Source organism: Eurosta solidaginis, chromosome 2, assembly GCF_040869045.1.
Source record: "Eurosta solidaginis isolate ZX-2024a chromosome 2, ASM4086904v1, whole genome shotgun sequence".
Taxonomy (NCBI): domain Eukaryota; kingdom Metazoa; phylum Arthropoda; class Insecta; order Diptera; family Tephritidae; genus Eurosta; species Eurosta solidaginis.
In genome coordinates this window covers 57,171,057-57,195,978 of record NC_090320.1, presented here as the reverse complement: position 1 = coordinate 57,195,978, position 24,922 = coordinate 57,171,057, and the positions used below count along the sequence as shown (strand labels likewise).

The window sequence follows — 24,922 nt, the reverse complement described above, 5'->3', positions numbered from 1 at the left end:
GCACGATAATTTGTTGGAGGGACACAACAAATTGAATGAGGTTACACTAAAATGACAGCCCATGGTAGGAAAAAAAGTCCCGAGTGGCTCCGGTACATAGATTCGGCTGTTATGGGAAGCGTCCAGGTGTTCGTCTCCTATGGCATTGATCTCAAAAAAGCTATGCCTGAACCTATCGAAGGCGAAGTAAACACGCAAAATTGTTCAGCTCTCCCATTTCCCTAAGAGCTGGAGCGCGATCCCACAACTGGTCTGCAATCCACATATTGTACCGATGCGGGCTAAGAGATCCGCTCGACAGTTACCCGGGATATCACTATGGCCCGGGACCCAGATAATCTTAATTTTAAAATAATTCGATGCAATCTCAAGCGAGGTCAGGCACTCCCAGACCACCCTCGATCGCACTGTAGTTGAGCTCACGGCCTTGATAGCCGCTTGGCTATCAGAGTAGATGTTAATTCCCTAACCGTGGTAGCACTGGATATCATTTCATCCACCGCATCCTTAATTGCAGCAACTTCCGCTTGGAATACACTGCAGTGATCACCCAACTTAAACTTGCGGCTTACATTTAGCTCTTGACAAAAGACCCCCACCAACCTTTCCGTCCAACTTCGACCCATGAAGGAGTCCCATGCCCCAGATAATTTCTCTTCCTCACTCCTCTCTCGGTGGAATGACTGTGGTGAAGGTTGTATAGGGAGCAGTTATCCGCATACAATAGTCCAACCTGTCCGGGATAAAGTCGAAACTGGTAAGAAGGCTAGAGTGCCCGAAGTCAGAAAGCACATAACACATATCACGAAGCCTGGCTAACGACCGGGACGCGGCCGGGTCGGCTTAAAAAGAAAAAAAAAAGGTAAAATAGATAAGAGCCCTCCTTAACCAAATGGTAAGTCTTATTATTTTCAGAAACTGCAGTGGGGCCAGAAGCCAGTATAGAATACCATGGGCACAAAGTTATGTCGCATTGGCGGACCAATATTGAAACAATCAAAAGATAAACCAAAGCATTAAGTGAAGGTAAGCTGTCACTGCAAGCGCATAAACTTCTTAATTTATTCCCAACAACCTAGTCGATAGTTTGAGAACTGCGTATACCTTTGCTTACACGAACGACGCCTGGTCCCCTCGAGAAAAGTGAACCTTATCATCATTGTTCAATACTAAAATAGCGGACCCTGAAACAAACTCAGTTTTAGACACGTTTCAGTTTTAGAAACGATCGGCCTTGAAATTAAGGCAGCACTGTGAGTCATAAGCAATGCAATTTCAGCACAAAATTCAGCCTCATGGAATTCAACATTGAATAACTTGAAGGACCTTCTCTCTGGAAACAAAATGAGGCGGTACTAACAAAATTACATTTAGACAGGCTGGTTGTTTGATTGGGTATTTCCTCAACCTTGACCATAGATGCATAGCTCAGAACAAAGTTGATCATAAGAGTGCAAGTCGATAATAACGCTCTAGAAGACCTCAAATTTGATCAGAAACTTTCTTGCAAAATGCAGTTAACGCTCCAGAAGATATCTGAAATGTAACTCCTTTAGCAAGGAACACATCGATCCTTCTTTATAAAGCGAAGTTACCTAACCTCGCTTCTCAAGGCCGTCGGTTCTATGTACCGGAGCGACTCGGGATTTTTCCCGACCAAGGACTTCCATTTCAGTGTAACCCCATTTAATTTGTTGCGTCCCTCCCAGGATGACAATTTTCCTGCCAGCAGCTCCTTGCAGCGGAACTGCTCCATATTCTCTTGCTCCGGGAAGGTATCGAACCCAATCCGGGCCCGTCTCCTGACCCCGGTCCTGAGAAATGGTTTTGCTGCATCTGCCGGAAAAGAATCTTTTTAGGATGGTCATACTCTTGTCAGTGTGTCTCATGTAAGGAATGGTTGCATCGGACAGGTTGTTCTGGGTTAGATCCCAAAACCAGACGTCCACGTAACTTCTATAAATCTTTTTTGGCGCCCCACGGCGCCACCAACTCTTACGGCTGCTCCCACTCATACCTACAACTTCCGTAGTAGAGTCTGGAAGAATGCCGAGCATCAGCCTCTCCCCCGTCTTCTCCCCCCTCTTTTCCGGCAGCAAATGTGTAGGCCAGGGAAACAGACTCTTAGTCCCTACCTCCCTTTGCACCGTTTGTCAGCACAGAATATACACGTTTGCGTCATTCGCCCAATGCAGCTCCTGCCATGGACGGTGCCACTTTCTTAGATATTCTGGTCTCTGTGACGGCAACCCCTCGACCGGGTACCCCAATGCTTAACCAAGGACGTCCAGTCCCAGGGCCACAACAGCAGTTGCGTCCCAGCCTTCCACAACCCAGGCGTAGTCACCGGTCACTTACTTCCAGAATGGCGACGTCTCCCACTATGCACTTCAGACTTCTGCAGTTAAACTGTAATAGATTAACTGGGAAGATCACGGAGATAGTAGATTTCATGAAGCGGCACAACAGCCGCATTGCTGCGATTCAAGAGACTAAACTCACAAGATCTGCACTGAAGACCTGTTCTAGGTATAAAGTCCACAGAAAAGATCGCGAGAGCGTAAATGGAGGCGGCCTCACGTTTATCATACACCACTCTGGCCAATTTCATATATTTGATCCCGGCATCGACCGCAGGGACAGTGTGTTAGAACGTCAATGCTTATCTGTCCGGTCAGGCGATGCAAACCTAGAAATCATCAACATCTACATCCCCCCTGCCACCTGTTGCCCCAGTGGATACGGCCCTAATATCAGCGCTTTACTCACTGGCAACAATCGCATTATCTTAGGTTAGGATTTCAATGCCCATCACGATCTATGGCATTCAAACTTGCGGGCGGACAGTAGGGGTGAGATGTTGGCGGATCAAATAGAAGAAACGACGTTCTGCACAATAAACGGAGACGCCCCCACACGTATGATAGCAAACTGTCACAGTTCGCCGGATATATCAATCGTGAGCGTAGCACTCGTAAACTGCGTCAACTGGCAGCCGATGGTAACATTGGCATCCGACCACCTGCCTATACTTATTTCGCTCGAGCGTACCGGCGACTTCATCGTCACAGATAAACGCACTTTCATAAACTTAAAAAAACGGAAGTGGGACGAATACAAATCCTTTACAGACAACCGCTTTGCTGCCCTCCCTATCCCGACTGATGCCCGCCAAGGGGAGCGTGCTTTCCGCAAGGTCATTGAGTCCGCCTCGGAACGTTTCATTCCCGCCGGTAGAATTCCCGAAATTCGACCCCACTTCCCGGCGGATGTCGCAAATTTAGCGAGAGAACGTGACCTTATAAGACAGCTCGATCCCGGCGACCCCCAAATAAGGGATATAAACCAACGCATCAGATTGCTTGTGGATGAACACAAGCGGGCGAAATGGGAGAAGCCCCTAAGCGGTTGTAACCTCTCTCTGCCGGCGTAGGTAATGACAAAGTTTCCATCGCCTTTGGCGATAAAGTGCTGTCGGATGCGAAAAAATGCGCGAGCGCTTTCTGCCGACAATATATGATATAATGCATTCTACGGTCGACAAAGATAGACGGAGGGCCAACAGACACGCACATAAACATAAATTCAGCGCGTCACCAATTACCATCACCGCCAGAGAGGTTGAGGATGCCATCGGTCATGCTAAACCATCCAAAGAAGTGGGCCGAGACGACATAGCCATGCCGATGGTTAAAAGCCAAGAGGGTTTCAAATATTTAGCACATGTCTTCAACCTGTCTCTTACCACCTTTGTCATTCCCGAAAAATGGAAAATGGCCAAGGTGGCCCCGCTACTAAAGCCTGGGAAACCAGCTAACATAGGAGAGTCGTATCGCCCGATATCTCTCCTATCGCCAGTAGCCAAGATGCTTGAAGCCATTTTGCTCCCCTTCTTCAAAGGAAATTTGCAGCTAGCATGCCATCAGCATGGCTTCAGAAAACTCCATACCATCACCACAGCGCTAAATGCCATCAGCACCCAGATTAATTGCGGTTTAAATCAAAACGCCCACCATAGAACAGTACTCGTTGCGCTAGACCTATCAAAGGCTTTTGATACGGTCAACCCTGGCACGCTACTGCAAGAGCTGGAAGGGTCTACCCTTCCCCCATGTCTTAAAAGATGGAGCGCAAATTATCTGGGTGGTCGGCAGGCATCGGTGCAATTTAGAAATGAAACATCAAAACCAAGAAGAATTAAACAAGGGGTGCCACAGGGTGGTGTCCTATCCCCACTTTTGTTTAATTTCTACATATCTAAGATACCTTCGCCACCAGAAGGAGTTACTATCGTTTCCTACGCCGATGACTGCACAATAATGGTCACAGGCCCAGGCCTACAGATTGATGAGCTTAGCAACAGAATAAACGGCTACCTCCCTGATCTCCAGTTTTTCGCCTCGCGAAACCTGGCATTATCATCGACTAAATCCTCCGCGACCTTATTTACAACATGGACGTCCCAAATGTCGACCATTTTGAACATCCGCGTCGATGGCACTACGCTACCGACTGTCCTACACCCCAAAATCTTGGGTTTGACATTTGATCAGGATCTACATTTTGGTGAGCACGCAGCTTCAATTGTTCCGAAAATCCAGAGCCGTAATAAAATCCTTAAATCCCTTGCTGGCAGTACTTGGGGAAAAGACAAAGAAACGCTCATTACCACATACAAAGCAATTGGCCAGCCGATTGCGTGCTACGCGTCCCCTATATGGTCGCCAAGCCTAAAAACTACCCACTGGAAGAAGCTACAGGCCTGCCAAAATACTGCTCTTAGAATCGCCACGGGCTGTCTTCTTATGTCCCCAGAACACCATCTACATAATGAGGGAGAATACTCCCCATCAGGGAGAGAAATGAGATGCTAACCTAACAGTTCCTGTTGAATACCCAGAAAACTGGGCATCCCAACAGACATCTGATTGATGAGCCAACACCGCCTAGGGGCTTAAGGAGTCATCATCTCCTAGGGGCTTAAGTAGACTCAGCCGTATGAAGCAAACAAACACAAGCAGGTCCTTGGTGAACTCCACAAACAGGCTTCGGACCTATATGCCAGGAATTGCCCGGTGAATCCAGTAATCAAGGAACAGTACCCAAAACTTGCGGAAGAGGAACGCATATTCCCCAGGGAAACGCGAGTCACTCTAGCTCAACTGCGTTCTGGATACTGTAACAGGTTAAACTCTTACCTATCTAGAATCAACCCCGACATACAAAATGTATGCCCCGCTTGCAACGTGTCCCCACATGACACCAACCATCTCTTTAACTGTAATGTGGAACCAACGCCTCTAACATCCCTTTCATTATGGTCCACCCCTGTTGAAACAGCAAGTTTCCTTGGACTCCCGTTAGAGGATATTGATGACAATTTGTGATCGGTCGCAGCTGTAAGGTGGGGCGAAGCACTGCTACAACAACAACAACAACAACAACCTACTTCTAAAAAAAAAAGTTTGACAATTAGGCTCGCTGAAAGAAATAGTTGTTTTAAACCTTGTCATAGCAAAGGAATCAGTTTTTCTGTAGACTTACCTTTTCACGCTCCTGATACCATTGCCGGCATGTATTTAATAGTGCTTCCAGGAAAGTCTCCTTCTGCTCCTTGGCTATAATATTAAGGCATAGACGTGAAATAGGTAAAGCATAACCTCGTCCTTCAACAGCGCGTTTAATAAAATGTGATGTCAGTTCCATAAGAGCACGTGAATTTAATTTATTCGGATCCTCCAATGCTGTATCAATTAGTGCTTGAATTTCGGGTGTGAATTGTCCAATGTCGGTTACTTCATTGCCCAAAGCCAATCCTAGGCCAGCAATGCCACGTGTTAGAGCATCAGCTGAAGATAAAGATTTGGAACGTTGCAAAGGACTAACATTTATGTAGGAATCTGTATTAATGCCATTTGCAGCGGCATACTGGGACATAGCATTCAATTGTTGTTGTTGCTGCTGATAAACATGATTTAGATGATTTTGTCCATTTTTATTGTGATGACTGTGATGTTTTTGTGGTTCATTGGCGAACTTGACACGATTCGTATTGGCTGTTTGCTGTGGATATAAACAAAAATAATAGTAAAGAGCTTGTAAAGTCATAGAGTAGACTTGGGCTGGACAGTAAAACACTGATCTCAATGCGCATTGCATATCTATAGGCGTCCATTTTAAGAACAAATAAACATCCCACTAAGAAAGTACACAAAACTGTGTAATATCGATGTGAGATCATGATAAAATCAATTTCAAAAAAATCCCACAAGTATTTCGGAAGCATTTCTCAATTATATCAGAAATAGTTTCAAACTTAGTTTCAGAAACATTTAGGTAATATTCTTGAGATCGATTTTAGATTATTTCGTGTCCTATCCGGTATATTTTCTGGCACTATTTTCATTTGATAAATTAATTATACAGGTCGAAAAAATTTGAAAAAAGTTCAGGACCAGAAATGAGCTAATATTTTTTAAAGGTTCGTTAAATTTTGAATATGGAATCACATTTTCCATTTTGGTTCTTGTTTTCGAGATGTTCTTACATAAAGATACGAATATGACATCTTAATTTAATTTAATTTAATTTTTTTAATTTTATTTAATTTGATTTAATATAATTTTATTTCATTTTATTTTATTATATTTTATGTTATATTTTTTTAAAATTATTATTGGTCTTTAATCTTTAAATTTATTAAATTATTTTATAAGCTCGAGGCCTAATCCAAATAAAACACAGTGTTCTACTTTGTACTTCTATTTTCGATATTTCGACTTCAGTCTGAAGTCATCATCAGGACTGAAACAAAAACAATAATAATATTTTCAAAAAATCCAACATAAAACAAATACCTCTTACACAATTGAGTATGTTATACAGACTAACGATATGTGCGAAAATGAAGAATGTTGGAGACAAATAATCATACGCATACGTGGGACCCGTCACCATTACACGGAATTCTATAAACCACGTCGGATTTCTCATGCTTTGGTATTTTATCTTTTGTACTGTTGTAGACCTGTCTAAGAGTGTGATTATATGTCGATGCTATCTGTATTTTTCCCGATTGTAAGGATTTGAGTATTTTATTCGATTCGTTACACCTGGGACATGTACTACTGATTTGTATATTTTATCTCCCGAAGTTTGTCTAGTTCTCTCATTGTTCAACCGTATCACGCAATCTCTGAGCAATTTGTTGATTAACTTTATGGGGAATTCATTATTTTTCAGAGTTTCTTTGACAATGTCGATATTCTTCTTGTGAAAAATCTTGTCACTTATTGAAAGAACTCTTCTTATGAAGTTACTCGCCGTATTTATAATCGTTTTATTTTCGTGTTTAGAGTTAAAGTTGATGAGTCTTCCTGATGCGGTCGGCTTTTTATACCAGTCAATAAGTAGCTTGTTATTCTTCCTTATAACAAGGGTATCCAAGAATGGTATTTGCCCGCCCTTTTCTAATTCCATTGTAAATTTGGTAGATTTATTGCAGCTATTAGGATTATTAAGCATCTTTTCCACATCCTCTCTTTTAACAACCGCAAACAATTCATCCATGTACTTAGTTAGTAAGCGGGGTTTGTTGGTGGATTCCATTACGAATTTGGATAATAGTTCCTCCATTACTATATCCGCTACGACAGGTGATGCTGGCGATCCCATGGGCATTCCTGAACGCTGTTCATATATTTTATCATTGTATTTGCAGTATCGGTTGGCGGCCACCGTGGTGTGATGGTAGCGTGTTCCGCCTACCACACCGTATGCCCTGGGTTCACACCCTGGGCAAAGCAACATCAAAATATTAGAAATAAGGTTTTTCAATTAGAAGAAAATTTTTCTAAGCGGGGTCGCCCCTCGGCAATGTTTGGCAAGCGCTCCGAGTGTATTTCTGCCATGAAAAGCTCTCAGTGAAAACTCATCTGCCTTGCAGGTGCCGTTCGAGGTCGGCATAAAACATGTAGGTCTCGTCCGGACAATTTGTAGGGAAAATCAAGAAGAGCACGACTCATAATGGAAGAGAAGCTCGGCCTTAGATCTCTTCGGAGGTTATTGCGCCTTACATTTATTTATTTATTTGCAATATCGGTTCTCTTTGATGCAAAACTTGACAATTGTTATAAATAGTAGTTTTGGTATGCGCGTATGTTCTTTTATATCATTCCACTTTGCTTCAGTCCTGATGATGACTTCAGACTGAAGTCGAAATATCGAAAATAGAAATACAAAGTATAACACTGTTTTATTTGAATTAGGCCTCGAGCTTATAAAATAATTTAATATATTTTATGTAACTTTATTTTAATTATATATATGTTTTCATTTTATTTTATTCAACATTGTTTTCTTTAATAATTTTAATGATCTTAAACGAGCTCTAGGCCACACAATAAATGAAATACACACACTTGTTGTATATATTTAGCGTAATATTTAGGTCGATATTTCGATTTCAATTTGAAATCATCTTCAGGACTGAAAAATGTTATAATATTAATAAATAAACACATAAAACCAAATTGCACAAAAGTATATCATCACATACCTACATTCTTGACTTCACCTAGTCGACTAACTTAATATTTAAAGTTAAGAACAGAGGAATATGAACACAAAAAGGTAAACAAACAAAAGGAAACACCGCTATGGTAAACAAAAATTTGATACAAACAACAATACATGAAATGGTAAAATGCATATGTACATATATATGTATAAGAGAATCTTCCATATAAATAAGTATAATACAAGACAAAGATGAGGATAAAAAACGAATTGATGGCACTCTCAGCATTTCTGGTTGCTGTTCTGCGTTATCAGCTGTCTGTATGCGTGGGCAACTCCACCGTCAGTGTCGGACTTGAAATTCATGCGATTTTCGTTGTGACTGCCGATAATATACAACATCTCTAAAATGTAGCGTTTATTGTAATGTGATTCTTGTTGTAAAATTTTTACATCATCAAAATCTGGAGAGTGTTCCAAAGTTTAACAATGCTGGGAAAGAGCTGTTTGGTTGTCTTTATAGTGATCGCGGTTTTTAATATTAGATTTGTGCGCGGAAATCCTCGTTTTCAGTTTGGATTTAGTGGTCCCAATATATACCTTAGGGCAAGGTACCTGGGATCCGTCACCGTTACATTTAATTTTGTATATAACGTCGGATTTATCGTATTTCCCGATCTTACTCTTCGTGTTGCTATATATTTGTTGCAAAGTGTTGTGATATTTGAAGGCAATTTGAAATTTTTCCTTGTCATATAGATTTGAATATTTGGTTCTGTTAGATAGGCCATGTACGAAAATTGCCGATTTATATATCCTTTCGTGCGTAATTGTTCTGTTTTTACTCGGTTCGAAATGATCACGTGTGTACCGATTAATTAGATGAGTGGGAAATTCATTATTTTCTAGGATATTTCTTATTATACTCAGTTGAGCAGAGCTCACAGAGTATATTAAGTTTGATTGGATAACGGTTGGTTGTACATATATAAAGGAATCGAGATAGATATAGACTTCCATATATCAAAATAATCAGGATCGAAAAAAAATTCCGTCCGTCCGTTAACACGATAACTTGAGTAAATTTTGAGGTATCTTGATGAAATTTGGTATGTAGATTCCTGGGCACTCATCTCAGATCGCTATTTAAAATGAACGATATCGGACTATAACCACGCCCACTTTTTCGATATCGAAAATTTCGAAAAACCGAAAAAATGCGATAATTCATTGCCAAAGGCGGTTAAAGCGATGAAACTTGGCAAATGGGTTGACGTTATGACACAGAATAGAAAATTAGTAAGATTTTGGACAATGGGCGTGGCACCGCCCACTTTTACAAGAAGGTAATTATAAGTTTTGCAAGCTGTAATTTGGCAGTCGTTGAAGATATCATGATGAAATTTGGCAGGAACGCTACTACTATTACTATATATGTGCTAAATAAAAATTAGCAAAATTGGATGAAGAACACGCCCACTTTTTAAAAAAATTTTTTTTTAAATTCAAATTTTAACAAAAAATTTAATATCTTTACTGTATATAAGTAAATTAAGTCAAAATTCAATGATATGATGCAACAAAATACAAAAATAAAAGAAAATTTCAAAATGGGCGTGGCTCCGCCCAGTGTCATTTAGTTTGTCTAGAATACTTTTAATGCCATAAGTCGAACAAAGTTTTACCAATCCTTCTCAAATTTGGTAGGGACATAGACTCTATGACGGTAACTGTTCTCTGTGAAAATGGGCGAAATCGGTGGAAGCCACGCCCAGTTTTTATACACAGTCCACCGTCTGTCCTTCCGCTCGGCCGTTAACACAATAACTTGAGCAAACAACGATATATCTTTACTAAACTTAGCCCACCTACTTATCTGAACTCACTTTATCTTGGTATAAAAAATGGCCGAAATCCGACCATAACCACACCCACTTTATCGATATCGAAAATTACGGAAAATGAAAAAAATGCCATAATTCTATACCAAATACGAAAAAAGGGATGAAACATGGTAACTGGATTGGTTTATTGACGCAAAATATAACTTTGGAAAAAACTTTGTAAAATGGGTGTGACACCTACCATATTAAGTAGAAGAAAATGAAAAAGTTCTACAAGGCGAAATCAACAGCCCTTGGAATCTTGGCAGGAATACTGTTAGTGGTATTGCATATATAAATATATTAGCAGAACCCGACAGATGATTTTCTGGATCACCTGGTCCACATTTTGGTCGATATCGCGAGAACACCTTCACATATACATCTAAGGGCCACTCGCTTTTAAAACCCTCATTAATACCTTTAATTTGATATTCATATCGTACAAACACATTCTAGAGTCACCCCTGGCCCACCCTAATGGCGATATCTCGAAAAGGCGTCCACCTATAGACCTAATGCCCACTCCCTCTTAAAATGCTCAGTAACACCTTTCGTTTGATACCCATATCGTACAAACATTCTAGAGTCACCTCTGGCCCACCCTAATGGCGATATCTCGAAAAGGCGTCCACCTATAGACCTAATGTCCACTCCCTCTTAAAATGCTCAGTAACACCTTTCGTTTGATACCCATATCGTACAAACATTCTAGAGTCACCTCTGGCCCACCCTAATGGCGATATCTCGAAAAGGCGTCCACCTATAGACCTAATGTCCACTCCCTCTTAAAATGCTCAGTAACACCTTTCGTTTGATACCCATATCGTACAAACATTCTAGAGTCACCCTTGGTCCACCTTTATGGCGATATCTCGAAAAGGCGTCCACCTATAGAACTAAGGATTACTCCCTTTTAAAATACTCAGTAACACCTTTCGTTTGATACCCATATCGTACAAACATTCTAGAGTCACCTCTGGCCCACCCTAATGGCGATATCTCGAAAAGGCGTCCACCTATAGACCTAATGTCCACTCCCTCTTAAAATGCTCAGTAACACATTTCGTTTGATACCCATATCGTACAAACATTCTAGAGTCACCCCTGGCCCACCCTAATGGCGATATCTCGAAAAGGCATCCACCTATAGACCTAATGCCCACTCCCTCTTAAAATGCTCAGTAACACCTTTCGTCTGATACCCATATCGTACAAACATTCTAGAGTCACCCTTGGTCCACCTTTATGGCGATATCTCGAAAAGGCGTCCACCTATAGAACTAAGGATTACTCCCTTTTAAAATACTCATTACCACCTTTCATTTAATACCCATATCGTACAAACACATTCTAGAGTAACCCTGGCCCACCCTAATGGCGATATCTCTAAAAGGCGTCCACCTATAGACCTAATGCCCACTCCCTCTTAAAATGCTCAGTAACACATTTCGTTTGATACCCATATCGTACAAACATTCTAGAGTCACCCTTGGTCCACCTTTATGGCGATATCTCGAAAAGGCGTCCACCTATAGAACTAAGGATTACTCCCTTTTAAAATACTCATTACCACCTTTCATTTAATACCCATATCGTACAAACACATTCTAGAGTCACCCTGGCCCACCCTAATGGCGATATCTCTAAAAGGCGTCCACCTATAGACCTAATGCCCACTCCCTCTTAAAATGCTCAGTAACACATTTCGTTTGATACCCATATCGTACAAACATTCTAGAGTCACCCCTGGCCCACCCTAATGGCGATATCTCGAAAAGGCATCCACCTATAGACCTAATGCCCACTCCCTCTTAAAATGCTCAGTAACACCTTTCGTTTGATACCCATATCGTACAAACATTCTAGAGTCACCCTTGGTCCACCTTTATGGCGATATCTCGAAAAGGCGTCCACCTATAGAACTAAGGATTACTCCCTTTTAAAATACTCATTACCACCTTTCATTTAATACCCATATCGTACAAACACATTCTAGAATCACCCTGGCTCACCCTAATGGCGATATCTCTAAAAGGCGTCCACCTATAGACCTAATACCCACTCCCTCTTAAAATGCTCAGTAACACCTTTCGTTTGATACCCATATCGTACAAACATTCTAGAGTCACCCTTGGTCCACCTTTATGGCGATATCTCGAAAAGGCGTCCACATATAGAACTAAGGATTACTCCCTTTTAAAATACTCATTACCACCTTTCATTTGATACCCATATCGTACAAACACATTCTAGAGTCACCCCTGGCCCACCCTAATGGCGATATCTCGAAAAGGCGTCCACCTATAGACCTAATGCCCACTCACTCTTAAAATGCTCAGTAACACCTTTCGTTTGATACCCATATCGTACAAACATTATAGAGTTACCCCTGGCCCACACTAATGGCGATATCTCGAAAAGAAGTCCACCAATAGACCTAATGCGCACTCCCTCTTAAAATGCTCAGTAACACCTTTCGTTTGATACCCATATCGTACAAACACATTCTAGAGTCACCCCTGGCCCACCCTAATGACGATATCTCGAAAAGGCGTCCACTTATAGACCTAATGCCCACTCCCTCTTAAAATGCTCAGTAACACCTTTCGTTTGATACCCATATCGTACAAACATTCTAGAGTCACCCTTGGTCCACCTTTATGGCGATATCTCGAAAAGGCGTCCACCTATAGAACTAAGGATTACTCCCTTTTAAAATACTCATTACCATCTTTCATTTGATATCCGTATCATACAAACACATTCTAGAGTCACCCCTGGCCCACCCTAATGGCGATATTTCGAAAAGTCGTCCACCTATAGACCTATTGCCCACTCCCTCTTAAAATGCTCAGTAACACTTTTCGTTTGATACCCATATCGTACAAACAAATTCTAGAGTCAGCCCTGGTCCACCTTTATGGCGATATCCCTAAATGGCGTCCATCCATAGAACTATGGCCTACTCTCTCTTAAAATACTCTTTAATATCTTCCATTTGATACACATGTCATACAACCATATTCCAGGGTTCCCTAGGTTCATTTTCCTACATGGTGATTTTCCTTATTTTGTCTCCATAGCTCTCAACTGAGTATGTAATGTTCGGTTGCACCCGAACTTAGCCTTCCCTACTTGTTATTTCTTTATTTTTCGCGTGGTACATTTCATCACTGATTGAGAGAACTCTTCTTATAAAATTTCTTGCCGTGTTAACTGTTGTTGTCTTGTCATGTTTGGAATAAAAATTCAATAATCTCTGTGGGTTTTTTATACCAATGTACGAAAATTGCCGATTTATATATCCTTTCGTGCGTAATTGTTCTGTTTTTACTCGGTTCGAAATGATCACGTGTGTACCGATTAATTAGATGAGTGGGAAATTCATTATTTTCTAAGATATTTCTTATTATTTCTTTATTTTTCGCGTGGTATATTTCATCACTGATTGAGAGAACTCTTATAAAATTTCTTGCCGTGTTAACTATTGTTGCCTTGTCATGTTTGGAATAAAAATGCTTTCTTTAATTTTATCTTTTTTTATAAATTTTTTTAATTTGAAATGAGGTAATATTTGTGAAAGGTTCCCTAAATTTGAATCACATTTTCCATTTCGGTTCTTGTTTTCGAGATGTTCTTACATAAAGATACGAATATCACATTTTAATTTAATTTTATTTTATTTGATCTTATTTTATTTTGTTTAATTTTTTTATTTTACTTAATTTTATTAAATTTGATTTTATTTTATATAATTTTATGTTAATTTATTTTATTTTATTCAACATTGTTTTATTTAATTTTATCTTATTTTATAAATTTTTTTTATTTGTTTTTTATTTAGTTATACTTTTTATTTATTTTTTTTTTTTAAATATAATTTATATATTTATATAATTTAGTCTAGTTATTTAATTTCGTCTAGTTAGTTCATTTTATTTTATCTTAATTAATTTTTTTATTGTTATTATTTTTTTCATTTAGTTTTGTTGTATTGTTTTTATTTTATTTGATTTAATTTTCTTTTTTTTCGTACTACTTGCTTTTTTTCTTTGTGCAATAATTATTTCATATAAATTACCAACTAATGTAAACAAATTTTACAACCAAAAAATGCCTAAAAAAAGAAATCAAAATCATTAATAACTTAACCACACCTTGTTGATTAGTTACAAAAAACAAGGTTACTTACTGGAAGAAAATACAGGCCTGCTAAAACACTGTCCTCAGAACCGCTACGGGCTGTCTTCTTATGTCCCCAGAACACCACCTACACAATGAGGCAAGAGTGCTCCCCATTAGGGAGAGAAATGGAATGCTGAACAAACAGTTTCTGTTGAATACCCAGAAACGTGGGCATCCCAACAGACATCTGATTGGCGAGGTCACACCTTCCAGGGGCTTAAGGGGTCATATTCTTTAGCATTTTGAGGAAATACGGCACCTAAGAACACAGCCGTATGAATCAAAAAAGCACAAGCAGGTCCTCAGTGATATCCACAAACAGGCGTCGGACCTCCAAACCAGGAATTACCCAGCGGGTGTCGTAAGAGGCGACTAAAATACCAAATTGATTCAAGGGGTTGTGTAACGCAACCCTCTCAAGGGGTTGCCAGCGCAATATATAGCTTCTCCAACCCAATTGTCAACCTCACCTACCCGTGGCGAATCCGGTTTCATTAACAGCCGAGGCTCTGGTGACCCCGTACTCCTGATGGATCTAGGGGGTGGGACAGCGTTATGGGCTAGAAGTTTCACGGGTCTGCAACCGGCAAGGCACCATCAACATCGATAAAAATCCACAAGGCCTTCGGGGAGTGTCCTTATCGCTACAACAACAACAACATGACACCAACCATCTCATCAATAGTAATGTGGAACCAACGCCTCTAACACCCCTCTCACTATGGTCCATCCCTGTTGAAACTGCAAGTTTCCTTGGACTCCCGTTACAGGATATTGATGATAATTTGTAATCGGTCGCGCCTAATGGAGGTGCGAAGCATTTGCTACAACAAAAACAACGTATTTGATCATATTTGCATAATATCTCTGCCTCTTTATTTCAAACATAACCGCAGTACACAAAAGTTGTGTATACGGCCAGAGCCTTTAATATATGTATATGACGTGTTTGCCTGGAGTTGAAGTGTGATTTCGCTCATATCAACTCTTCCACATAACGCTACAGTGTATTGACTATGGAATGGATATCTCGAAATGTATACATCTTAATATATAAAAATCACGTGTCACTATGTTTGTTTCCGATGGACTCCTAAACTACTGAACCCATTTTGAATTTGTTTTGCACCCCGTGTGTAGTTCGATCTAACTTGAAATATAGGATAGGTTATATCTCAGTTTATAGTCGCAATATTATTTTATTGAAAATTTTTTTATTTGTTTATACCTAACTAGCAGACCTGGCAGACGTTGTTCTGCCCTAAATTTGGTTTATCTGCATACATTTTAATAAGCTTTTTCCGTCTAACTCTGCCCTCGCTCCTCTACACTTTTTTCTAATCTTTGTATTCACTCCTCCCCGTATTTTTCGCTTCATCTATCTCCATCTTCGTCTCATTCTATCTTTTTCTCAGTCTCCATCTCCTCTCTTTTCTCTTCTCTAAAAGTTTTTCTCATTTTTCTTCATATCTTATTGCCAGTCCCAGAGGGTGGTATGTAGTTTGTTCCAGTCCCATTCCGAGTCTCAGTCCCAGTCCCACTCCGAGTCTCAGTCTCAGTTCCAGTCGTAGTCCTAATCCCAGTCCCAGCCCGTCTCTGGTCTACATCCCGGAAAAAAGCATCGTAAATACTAATGTAGGCAATTTTATATACCAAATTTCAGGCAAATCCAATAGGACGTACATATGTAAATAGGTATGTGGGTATTATTAATTCTTGTATTTATTTCGGCTTCGCGTGCATATTTATTAGTTTTGCCAGGTTGATGCGACTAAATCGAATGTCATTTCATTTGATATCCATAATACACACACATTTTAGGGATATCCGGGTCCATGTTTTGGCCTATATCTCGAGACCCTAATCACCCAGCGGCATAAAAATTACTCTGTACTAAAGTACACATCAACATCTTCAATTTGATATCCATATTCTATAAACACATACTAGTGTTACCCTGATCCACGTTTTGGCCTATATCTCGAGACCCTAGTCACCAATAGGTATTAAAACTACCCTGTACTAAAGCACTCATCAACAGCTTCATATTGATACCCACAATGTAAAAACACTATCTGGGCGTTCACGGGCCCACGTTTTGGCCTATATCTCGAGACCCTAGTCACCCAGGGGTATGAAAACTATCCTCTACTAAAGCACTCATCAACAGCTTTAATTTGTTATCCATATTCTATAAACGCATTCTAGGGGTACCCGGGTCCACATTTTGGCCCATGTCTCGAGACCCTAGTCACCCAGGGGTATGAAAATTACACTACCAAAGCACTCATCAACAGCTTTCATTTGATATCCATATTCTATAAACACATTATAGGGGTACCCGGGTCAACGTTTTGGCCTATATCTGGAGACCCTCTGCGTCGATCGCGAATTTTCTGTGCTATAAACCTCACGGAGCCGGAGGCCTTTCCATCGAATGCAAAAGCGTGGAAATCGGTTCGTGCCTTCTGGAGTTATAGCGTCAGGAAGGAAAACTAGGATTAGGACTAGGACTGGGACTGAGACTCGGAGTGGGACTGGGACTGGGAATGGAATAAAATACATACCACCCTCTTGGACAGGCAATAAGGGATGCAGAAGAATGAGAAGAAATTGAGAGAAGAGAAAAGAGAGAAGGAGAATGAGAAAGAGATAGAATAAGACGAAGATGGAGATAGATGTAGCGAAAAATACGGAGGGAGGAGTGAATAAAAGGATTGGGAAAAAGTGAAGAGGGGGGAGGGCAGAGTCAGACGGAAAAAGCTTATTAAAATGTATGCAGAAAGGCCAAATTCAGAGCAGAACAACGTCTACCGGGTCTTCTAGTCATATATATTATTTCTAATTGCTGTTTTTATGTACGGCTCCCTTTTTCGCTCTTATTTGGAATCCAAATCTATAAATAAAGTTTGGGTCCGGCTCGTAGTTTTAAATTGCTTCCGAAATTCTTTCAAAAGATATTTCCTATCATAAATTTTAAAAAATGTAGGGTTTTGTGAGCTCGAGACCTTGCTTTAAATAAAACACTGTGTTAGTATTCACACATTTATTTGGTCGATATTTCGACTTCAATCTGAAGTCATTTTCAATATTTCACAAAAAGAATATTGCCATAATAAAGAAGACGTTAGAACAGAACGAATTCCCCAGAGAATTGATTAATAAACTTATTCACAACTTTTACGCAGGAGCCAAAAATGAAAACTTATGTGAAAAAGGCAATAAATTATATAAGCCAGTATCGTATATTCCCGGATTGGCAGAAAGAATGAAAAGTTCGAACCTATTTGACAGAGAAAAATACACAATAGCATTCACATACAACAATTCACTCCGACAAGTATTTAACAATATGAAGGACCCAATTCCAAAGTTAGAGAAATCTAATTTAGTATATGAAATTCCATGCAACGGCGACGGGTCCCACGTATGCGGAAAGGTATATGTGGGGACAACAAAACAAAAACTGAAGACAAGGGTTTCCGGTCACAGGTCCAATATCAAGCTAAGAAACAATTCGTCGGACAACAAGACTGCCTTGTCATCTCATTGTGCTGACACTGGACATTACCCCGATTTCGAAAATGTTAGAATTCTCGATAAAGAAAAATACTACAATAAACGATATATTTTGGAGATGCTCCATATTATGAACACCCCTAATAGAATGAATTACAAGTCGGACGTAGACCAATGTGCCTACGCATATCGGAATTTAGTTTCAAAGCAGCAACAACACACAGGGCAAATCACAAAAGGTTCATCGAGAGCGCCACAACCCAGCAAATATCCCGCTGCGAACGAGATTGGGGACAACAACTAATGAAAGGGGGGGGAGGATATCATGCACATTTTGCTTTGTTGCATTTTGTCTTGTTTTTCTTAAAAATGCTTTGTGTATGATTGTTGTTGTGTTATTTTGTTTACTTATACGGTTCCTTAAGATTTGTTTATACTTGCGGTACTCTAATTGTTTACTTTCCTTTTTCCACCTTCTTCCTATTATTTTGTTAGAACACCTGATTAGTCGATCAGGCATTTACATGCAAGTAAGTCGATCTAGTGTTATAAATGTATATATGTATGTGATATAAATTATATATTTCTGTTTATTTTCTTTTCATGTTGTGTTTTTAAAAAAGTCTTGAAAATGACTTCAGATTGAAGTCGAAATATCGACCAAATAAATGTGTGAATACTAACACAGTGTTTTATTTAAAGCAAGGCCTCGAGCTCACAAAACCCTACATTTTTTAAATAAACAAGGCCATCAAAAATCAAAAATTATATCATAAATTTTAATTATAACTTCAAGAGCATAAAAGTAATTCTGATGGATCTATTTCGAAGGTCCCTATCCCACAACACATCAGAAATTTTGTACAGGGTATTCGTATAAAGCTTTATTTGCGCCTAATAATACAGAAGAAGCTCGGCCTAAAAGCTCTTCGGAGGTTATCGCGCCTTGCATTTATTTATTTAATACAGGCACCGGTTCGCATCTCGATCAAAGAGAGAAATGTTTCAAATTATTTTTTATCAAACACTTACATGTAAAATGTTACCACTCGATGGTGATGTTATCAATGGCATTTGTTGTGAGACACCACCTGAAAAACGATTCACGGCCATCGGATGAGAATGTGTTATTAAAATGGGACGATGTGCGCCAACGTGATGCATTTTAGTACCCATTGGATTATTTGTCATCGGCATACTACCGAATGAGAGTCCAGCTTGACGTTGATTGGCCATTGCATTTGTTGCTGCCATATATTGCATTTGCTGATGTAATGCAGCCGATGATTTAGCCTGTGGAATTAAACCTTGAGGTGAAGTCGCACCCGGGTAAATGACTGCTGACGAACTAGAAGAATGTTGTAGATTGTAGTTAAGTTCTGTAAATGGAAAATCAAAAGCAAAATTCTATTAGTAAAGCCTTACGGCCGGCAACATTTACCGATGATCTGCAACACGTGGCGGTGTGATCCGGTTTGAGCTCATTGTGAATTCCTGAGCATTAATGTTTAGCTTATTTAAGTTTGCCGAACAAGAGGCGCCATCATTACGAACATCTGCGCAAATGAACGATGTTCGAGTGTCAGAAAGAGAAATTTGTTTTCGTTGAGCAGAGATATACCGTGTAGTTTACGCGATAAGACCCGATATTTAGATGGGGAAAGACACAGAAAGGAAAGAATGCTTCAATTTAACGCATAATAAAAATTTCATTTGAATGTGGCAAACTGAAGCATAGGTAGTACATTGTACATAAATAAGGCATAGCTGCAAAAGCATTTCAAACTTAAACGATCATACTTCCTTGGATTTGGCTCGAAATTAGGCTAAGCTATTGTGACGAATATTACCATCACTAAGTGATACACGCATCACTAAGGTTACTAAATAAAGGCACAACAATAATAAAGCCAGCTGCCACTCCTGTGCACGTAAACAAATCAATCATCATTTACTCGCATAAATACAAGGCAACGGAGAGATACGCACAAACACATCATCAGCCGAAATAGTACTCACATATACATGTAAATGGCTGATAAGCAAGCATCAAGGTTGAGAAATTACTGGACCTTAGGAGAAATGGGTGAGCGAGGAAACCATGAGTTCAAAAGCAGCACAACCTGAGGCATGACTAAGCAGTTTCGATTTAAGCACGCTATTAGTTGCGAAGTGAAGTTTAATTGTGAAGTACTCTCAAAGTAGTCTAATAAAGACCATTTTTTAATACAGAATATTGGAGTGTTTTATTCAACAGTTTAGCGATACGAACGTTAGCAGAAGGTTGCAAATAAGCAGGAACTCCCCTAAATTCCTCACATAATTGATATTAGAATTAAGCCGCATGACGCACAGAGGTTGACCAAGCTTGGCATTGTATGAGAAAGCTACAATAATTATGCTGCAAGTATGTATGTATGTATGTAGGTGTAACGACTATGGTAGGATTGAGACTGAGCTTATGCCTGAAGGATCACTGTAGGCAGGCCTATTGAATTAGGCTCGCTACAAAAAAAAATAAGTTATTATCGACAAAAAGTCGATAGTGACCATGGTTTGGTGTATATTGGAACGATTTTCCGTCATCCCTTGTCAAATTTGGTTTTGAGACAAACCGGTTTCGGCGTTGTGCCATCATCAGTGTCGATTTTCGTTCTGATCTGTTGTTGTCGTTTATCGTGTATTTATAGTTCGTAGGTACATGAGCAGGTATTGTCAAAATTGATGCTTGTGTATATTTAGTTATGTGTATGTGCTGTGTTTTCATTCAGAACCGAGGGGGGTTTACTAATCGTTTTGTGTGGCTGACTGGGGTAGGTAATAATCCGTAATTTTAGTGGCTTGACCTTCTTTGTGGGTTTGTTGTTTTGGTGTGTTAATTGTATTGTGTTTATTTGTTGTTGTGTGTTTGTCTGTTGTACCTGTGTGATTACTTTGTTTCTAATAAACAAGTTTTCAAAGCTCGAATATTGTGTAAGAAATTGTGTTTATCTGTTCGTTTATTATTCTACCGTCGAATGTTTTCTGTTTGTAGATTTCCATGTTTTCGAGTACGTTGAGACGTCGGCCTTTTGCTTGTATGTGAAGAGCCCTAACTGTTTTCATTCATTCATTCATTCATTCATTCATTCATTCATTCATTTTTATTCATTATTATCTTGTGCAATATTAAATTTATACAATTCATAAAACAGAAGTATACTTATGTATATAAAATTTGCAAAAGATATCAGTTAATGGTGTTTAGTGTCCAAATAACAGGACAGAGGTAACACCATTTCCTTAAATAACTATAAATCTATGTTGAACATTGTGGGGTGCAATACAAAATCTATGTAATGAAGTAAAAATAGTTACAGAAGTTGAAGAATTAAACAAATTCCAATTTACAAGTGTGCTTACTACGAAAGAAGTATACAGAGGTAGTGAAAGACAAAAAATATAATGAAAATACTAGTAATTATATTAATTAATTATAAAATTTGTTAAATTTTTAAATTTTTAAAGGGAAACACTTTACGTAACAGGCCGCAACAGAACTTCTATATCATCATGATTCAAACAAAGGAGCCATAATTTCACCTCCTTCAAGAAAACGGATAGTCTCCTAATGTTTTGTATAGCTTCAGGAAGCTTATTGAAAACCATGCAGGACACTATTGTGTAGAAGTTGCGAAACAGGGTGGTACGAGAAGCAGGAACTACAACATTTGAACGTGAGCTGCTTCTTAGCCTTTGTGGGGGGTATATTGGACTACGTAGATACCCACACCTCATAAAAAATATTTTTAAAACTTTATAGAAATACAAGTGCCTCACAGGCAGAATATTTAACCGTTTAAAAAGGTTCATAGTGTGCGATAGGCGGTTCGCGTTACATATTCTTCTTATGAGACACTTCTGAAGAATTAAGAGCGGACGAGTTTTACTATTATACGCACTTCCCCAGCAACTTATACCATATTGTAATTTGGATTGTACTAGTCCAAAATACACAATTTTCAGCACACTGCGTGAACATAGTTTTTTAAGACGATAAAATGAGCGCAGAGTGGATAACAGATATTGTTTCATAGTAGAGTTATGGGACGACCAACTCAAATTTTTATCTATTATAACACCCAGGTACTTAAAATTGGATACCACTTCGATCTTAAAGCATTTTCCGTCGCAGTTAAATTCAGGTACATAGCCAACTCGAGACCCCTGATCAATACAAGTATGAGTATAAAGTTCATACCGCATACAACTTGCAGAATGAAAAGTAATATCACTGCTTGGCACTTCCTTGCCTGAGAGGCTGAAATACATCAGCTTGGTCTTATTGCTAACAATCAGCTTATGAGAAGCGAACCATTGCCTCAGCAGGTGCACATCATGATTTATATCCGCAAAAAGATTGAATGCATTGTTTGTCGCATATGCAATAGCCAAGTCATCTGCAAAAGCAATGACTTTATCCAGGAAAGGTATTGAAAATATAGAATTTATATAAATTAAAAATAAAACCGGACCAAGGACTGAACCTTGAGGGACCCCCAAATCCATCGAACTAGCTGTGCTTAAAGAATTGTCTATTCTGACCCTTTGTATTCTTGTATTTAAATATGATTTAAACCGATCAAGAACATTTCCACGGATGCCAGCTGAATGTAGTTTACTTAGAAGAATATTATGGTCAACCATGTCAAAAGCTTTTGTTATATCAACAAAAAGACTACCACAATACTTTCTTTCGTCCATGGACTTATACATAAAGCAACATAGGTCAAGAAGAGCATCTTCAGTAGAAGCTCCTGACCGGAAACCGAATTGCATAGGACTGAAATATTTAATTTTTTCCAAATAAGCCATGACCCTACACTTCACAGCTTTCTCAAAAACTTTCGAAATTGATATCAAAAGAGAAATAGGTCTGTAGTTGTTCTTATCTTTCCTATTTCCTTCTTATATAGTGGTATAACAACAGCACATTTCAGATCCTCTGGGAATACTCCTGAGACTATACTACAATTAAATAAATACTTTAAAATGTCAAGAAGTATTTCCAGAATCAAAATGGTTGATGTTACATGTGGAGCTAATAGGGCTATTATTGGGCAAGGAAGCTTTTCCGATTGTAGCAAAAAAGTCATTAAAGTGATTAGCAACGTCCACTGGGTGAGAAACATCCACCCCGTTGATATCTAAGACAATAGAATTAGCATTGGTGACCGAATTCCGATGAAGGATGTCATAAACCACATTCCATTCTTTTTTAATGTCCCCATATGCAGCTGTTAGCCTATTTTTATAAAAAAGTTCCTGACTTAAACGAGTTTCTTTATGCAACCTGCTTGTAAGACGGTTCACGCGCTTCCGGAGACGACTGTTACTGGAATGTTTGTAACTTTTAGCTCGTAGTTTATTTTTTAGTTTAATTTTTTTGAGTAAATTATGGTTAATCCAGGGCTTGAGAATCACATTCGAACGCTTTGGAAAAGTTGCAGAACTGGATTTACTTAAGTGAGCTTCAAGCGTAGACAAAAATAAATTGTACGCCTTGCTTATGTCCTGTTCTGCGTAAACATTTTCGCACTTTCATAACAAAGTGATATCAGAAGATCTCTGAAATAAATTTTCTTGACAGCTGTCATCCTCTTACGGTTATTATTACGAATAAAATTTAAACAAGTAATTTGCAGACCGATCATACAATGGTCGGAAACTCCCAGATCCAGGTTTAAAGCCACATATGGGCAAAAAGTAGAATCGCCGAAGCGTCCGTATATATGGTCTAAGCATGTGCCAGAGTCAGGTCGAGTAACACATTTAATAAACGATGACAAACCATGACTTGCCATTAACTCAAGATGATTATCTACTGCAGAGTTGTTGCCGAATAAATCAATATTGAAATCTCCTATAATAACTAGATTTGTTGTTTTAACCTCATCTAAAAACGATGAAAACTCTTCATAAAATGAATGCAAGGGAACAGAGTGAAGTCTGTACACACAAGCGAGGCTCAGTAGCTTATCACATACATACTTTCATATCTATTTTCATAATATCCGCACTGGTAAGGCAGAGTCGTGTTACCTCGCACTCATACTTGGTATGAATAAAAACTCCAACACCACCGGCTGAGTACGAGTCTTTGGCATTAGCGAAAAAGGAGTAATAAGGAATACGGTAATCATCTACTTCATAGGAGAAAATCCAAATTTCCGATACAAAAACTATATCTGGGAGATAATCAAAGGCCTCCAGGTTTAAACATAGTGAATCAAAATTCTGACGCAGACTTCTCTAATTCTGATGTACGATAGTTAAAGTGTTTGTTGCTCCCGATAAAATATTTGGTTCGTTTACGACGTTTGTGATAGGGCTGTCATCTAAAAAAAATGTCTACTGTTCATTTAAAAATTAATTATTGATGTAATTAATTTATTGATGTTTGCTGGGGAACATTCATTCTCGACCATGTGATTCGCGAAGTTAGACTTGGGTATAATGTTTGGATTCCATATTTTTTTGTTGTAATCTCTAATATGTTCTCTGAACCTCGTTCTTATTTGCCGTTTGGTTTGGCTTAGCAGTCCTGCGAACTTCCACTGATTAGGCTAGTCGCTGTCCTGAATAACGAAGTAGCCCGTTTCAAAATGGGGTAAACAGGATTTTACATATTAGGAGGTATCCAAAATACGATGTACTAAGCTGAACTCCATAGCACCCTGTAATGTGGCCGAGTCGCTTAGAAGCCTGCATCTACGCCGTTCCGCTGCCTTACAGAAGGGCGACAGTGTCTGTTTGCGCTGCTGAAGCGTGCGTTT

General features: G+C 39.2%; 1 protein-coding gene across 14 annotated transcripts in view; it reads right to left on the bottom strand.

Annotated features, from left to right (window-relative positions):
* LOC137239784 (uncharacterized) overlaps positions 1 to 24,922 on the bottom strand; it is an 88,814-nt gene that overhangs the window by 18,166 nt on the left and 45,726 nt on the right. For 13 of the 14 annotated variants that reach the window (XM_067765443.1, XM_067765442.1, XM_067765438.1 and 10 more), the window contains 3 exons: positions 19,549 to 19,663; positions 19,140 to 19,455; positions 5,545 to 6,063 (listed from right to left, as the gene is read on the bottom strand). In XM_067765443.1, the coding sequence (XP_067621544.1) occupies positions 5,545 to 6,063; positions 19,140 to 19,455; positions 19,549 to 19,663 (950 nt within the window). Of the gene's footprint in view, positions 1 to 5,544; positions 6,064 to 19,139; positions 19,487 to 19,548; positions 19,664 to 24,922 lie in introns of all 14 variants that reach the window. The other variant, XM_067765449.1, reaches the window with a different exon arrangement.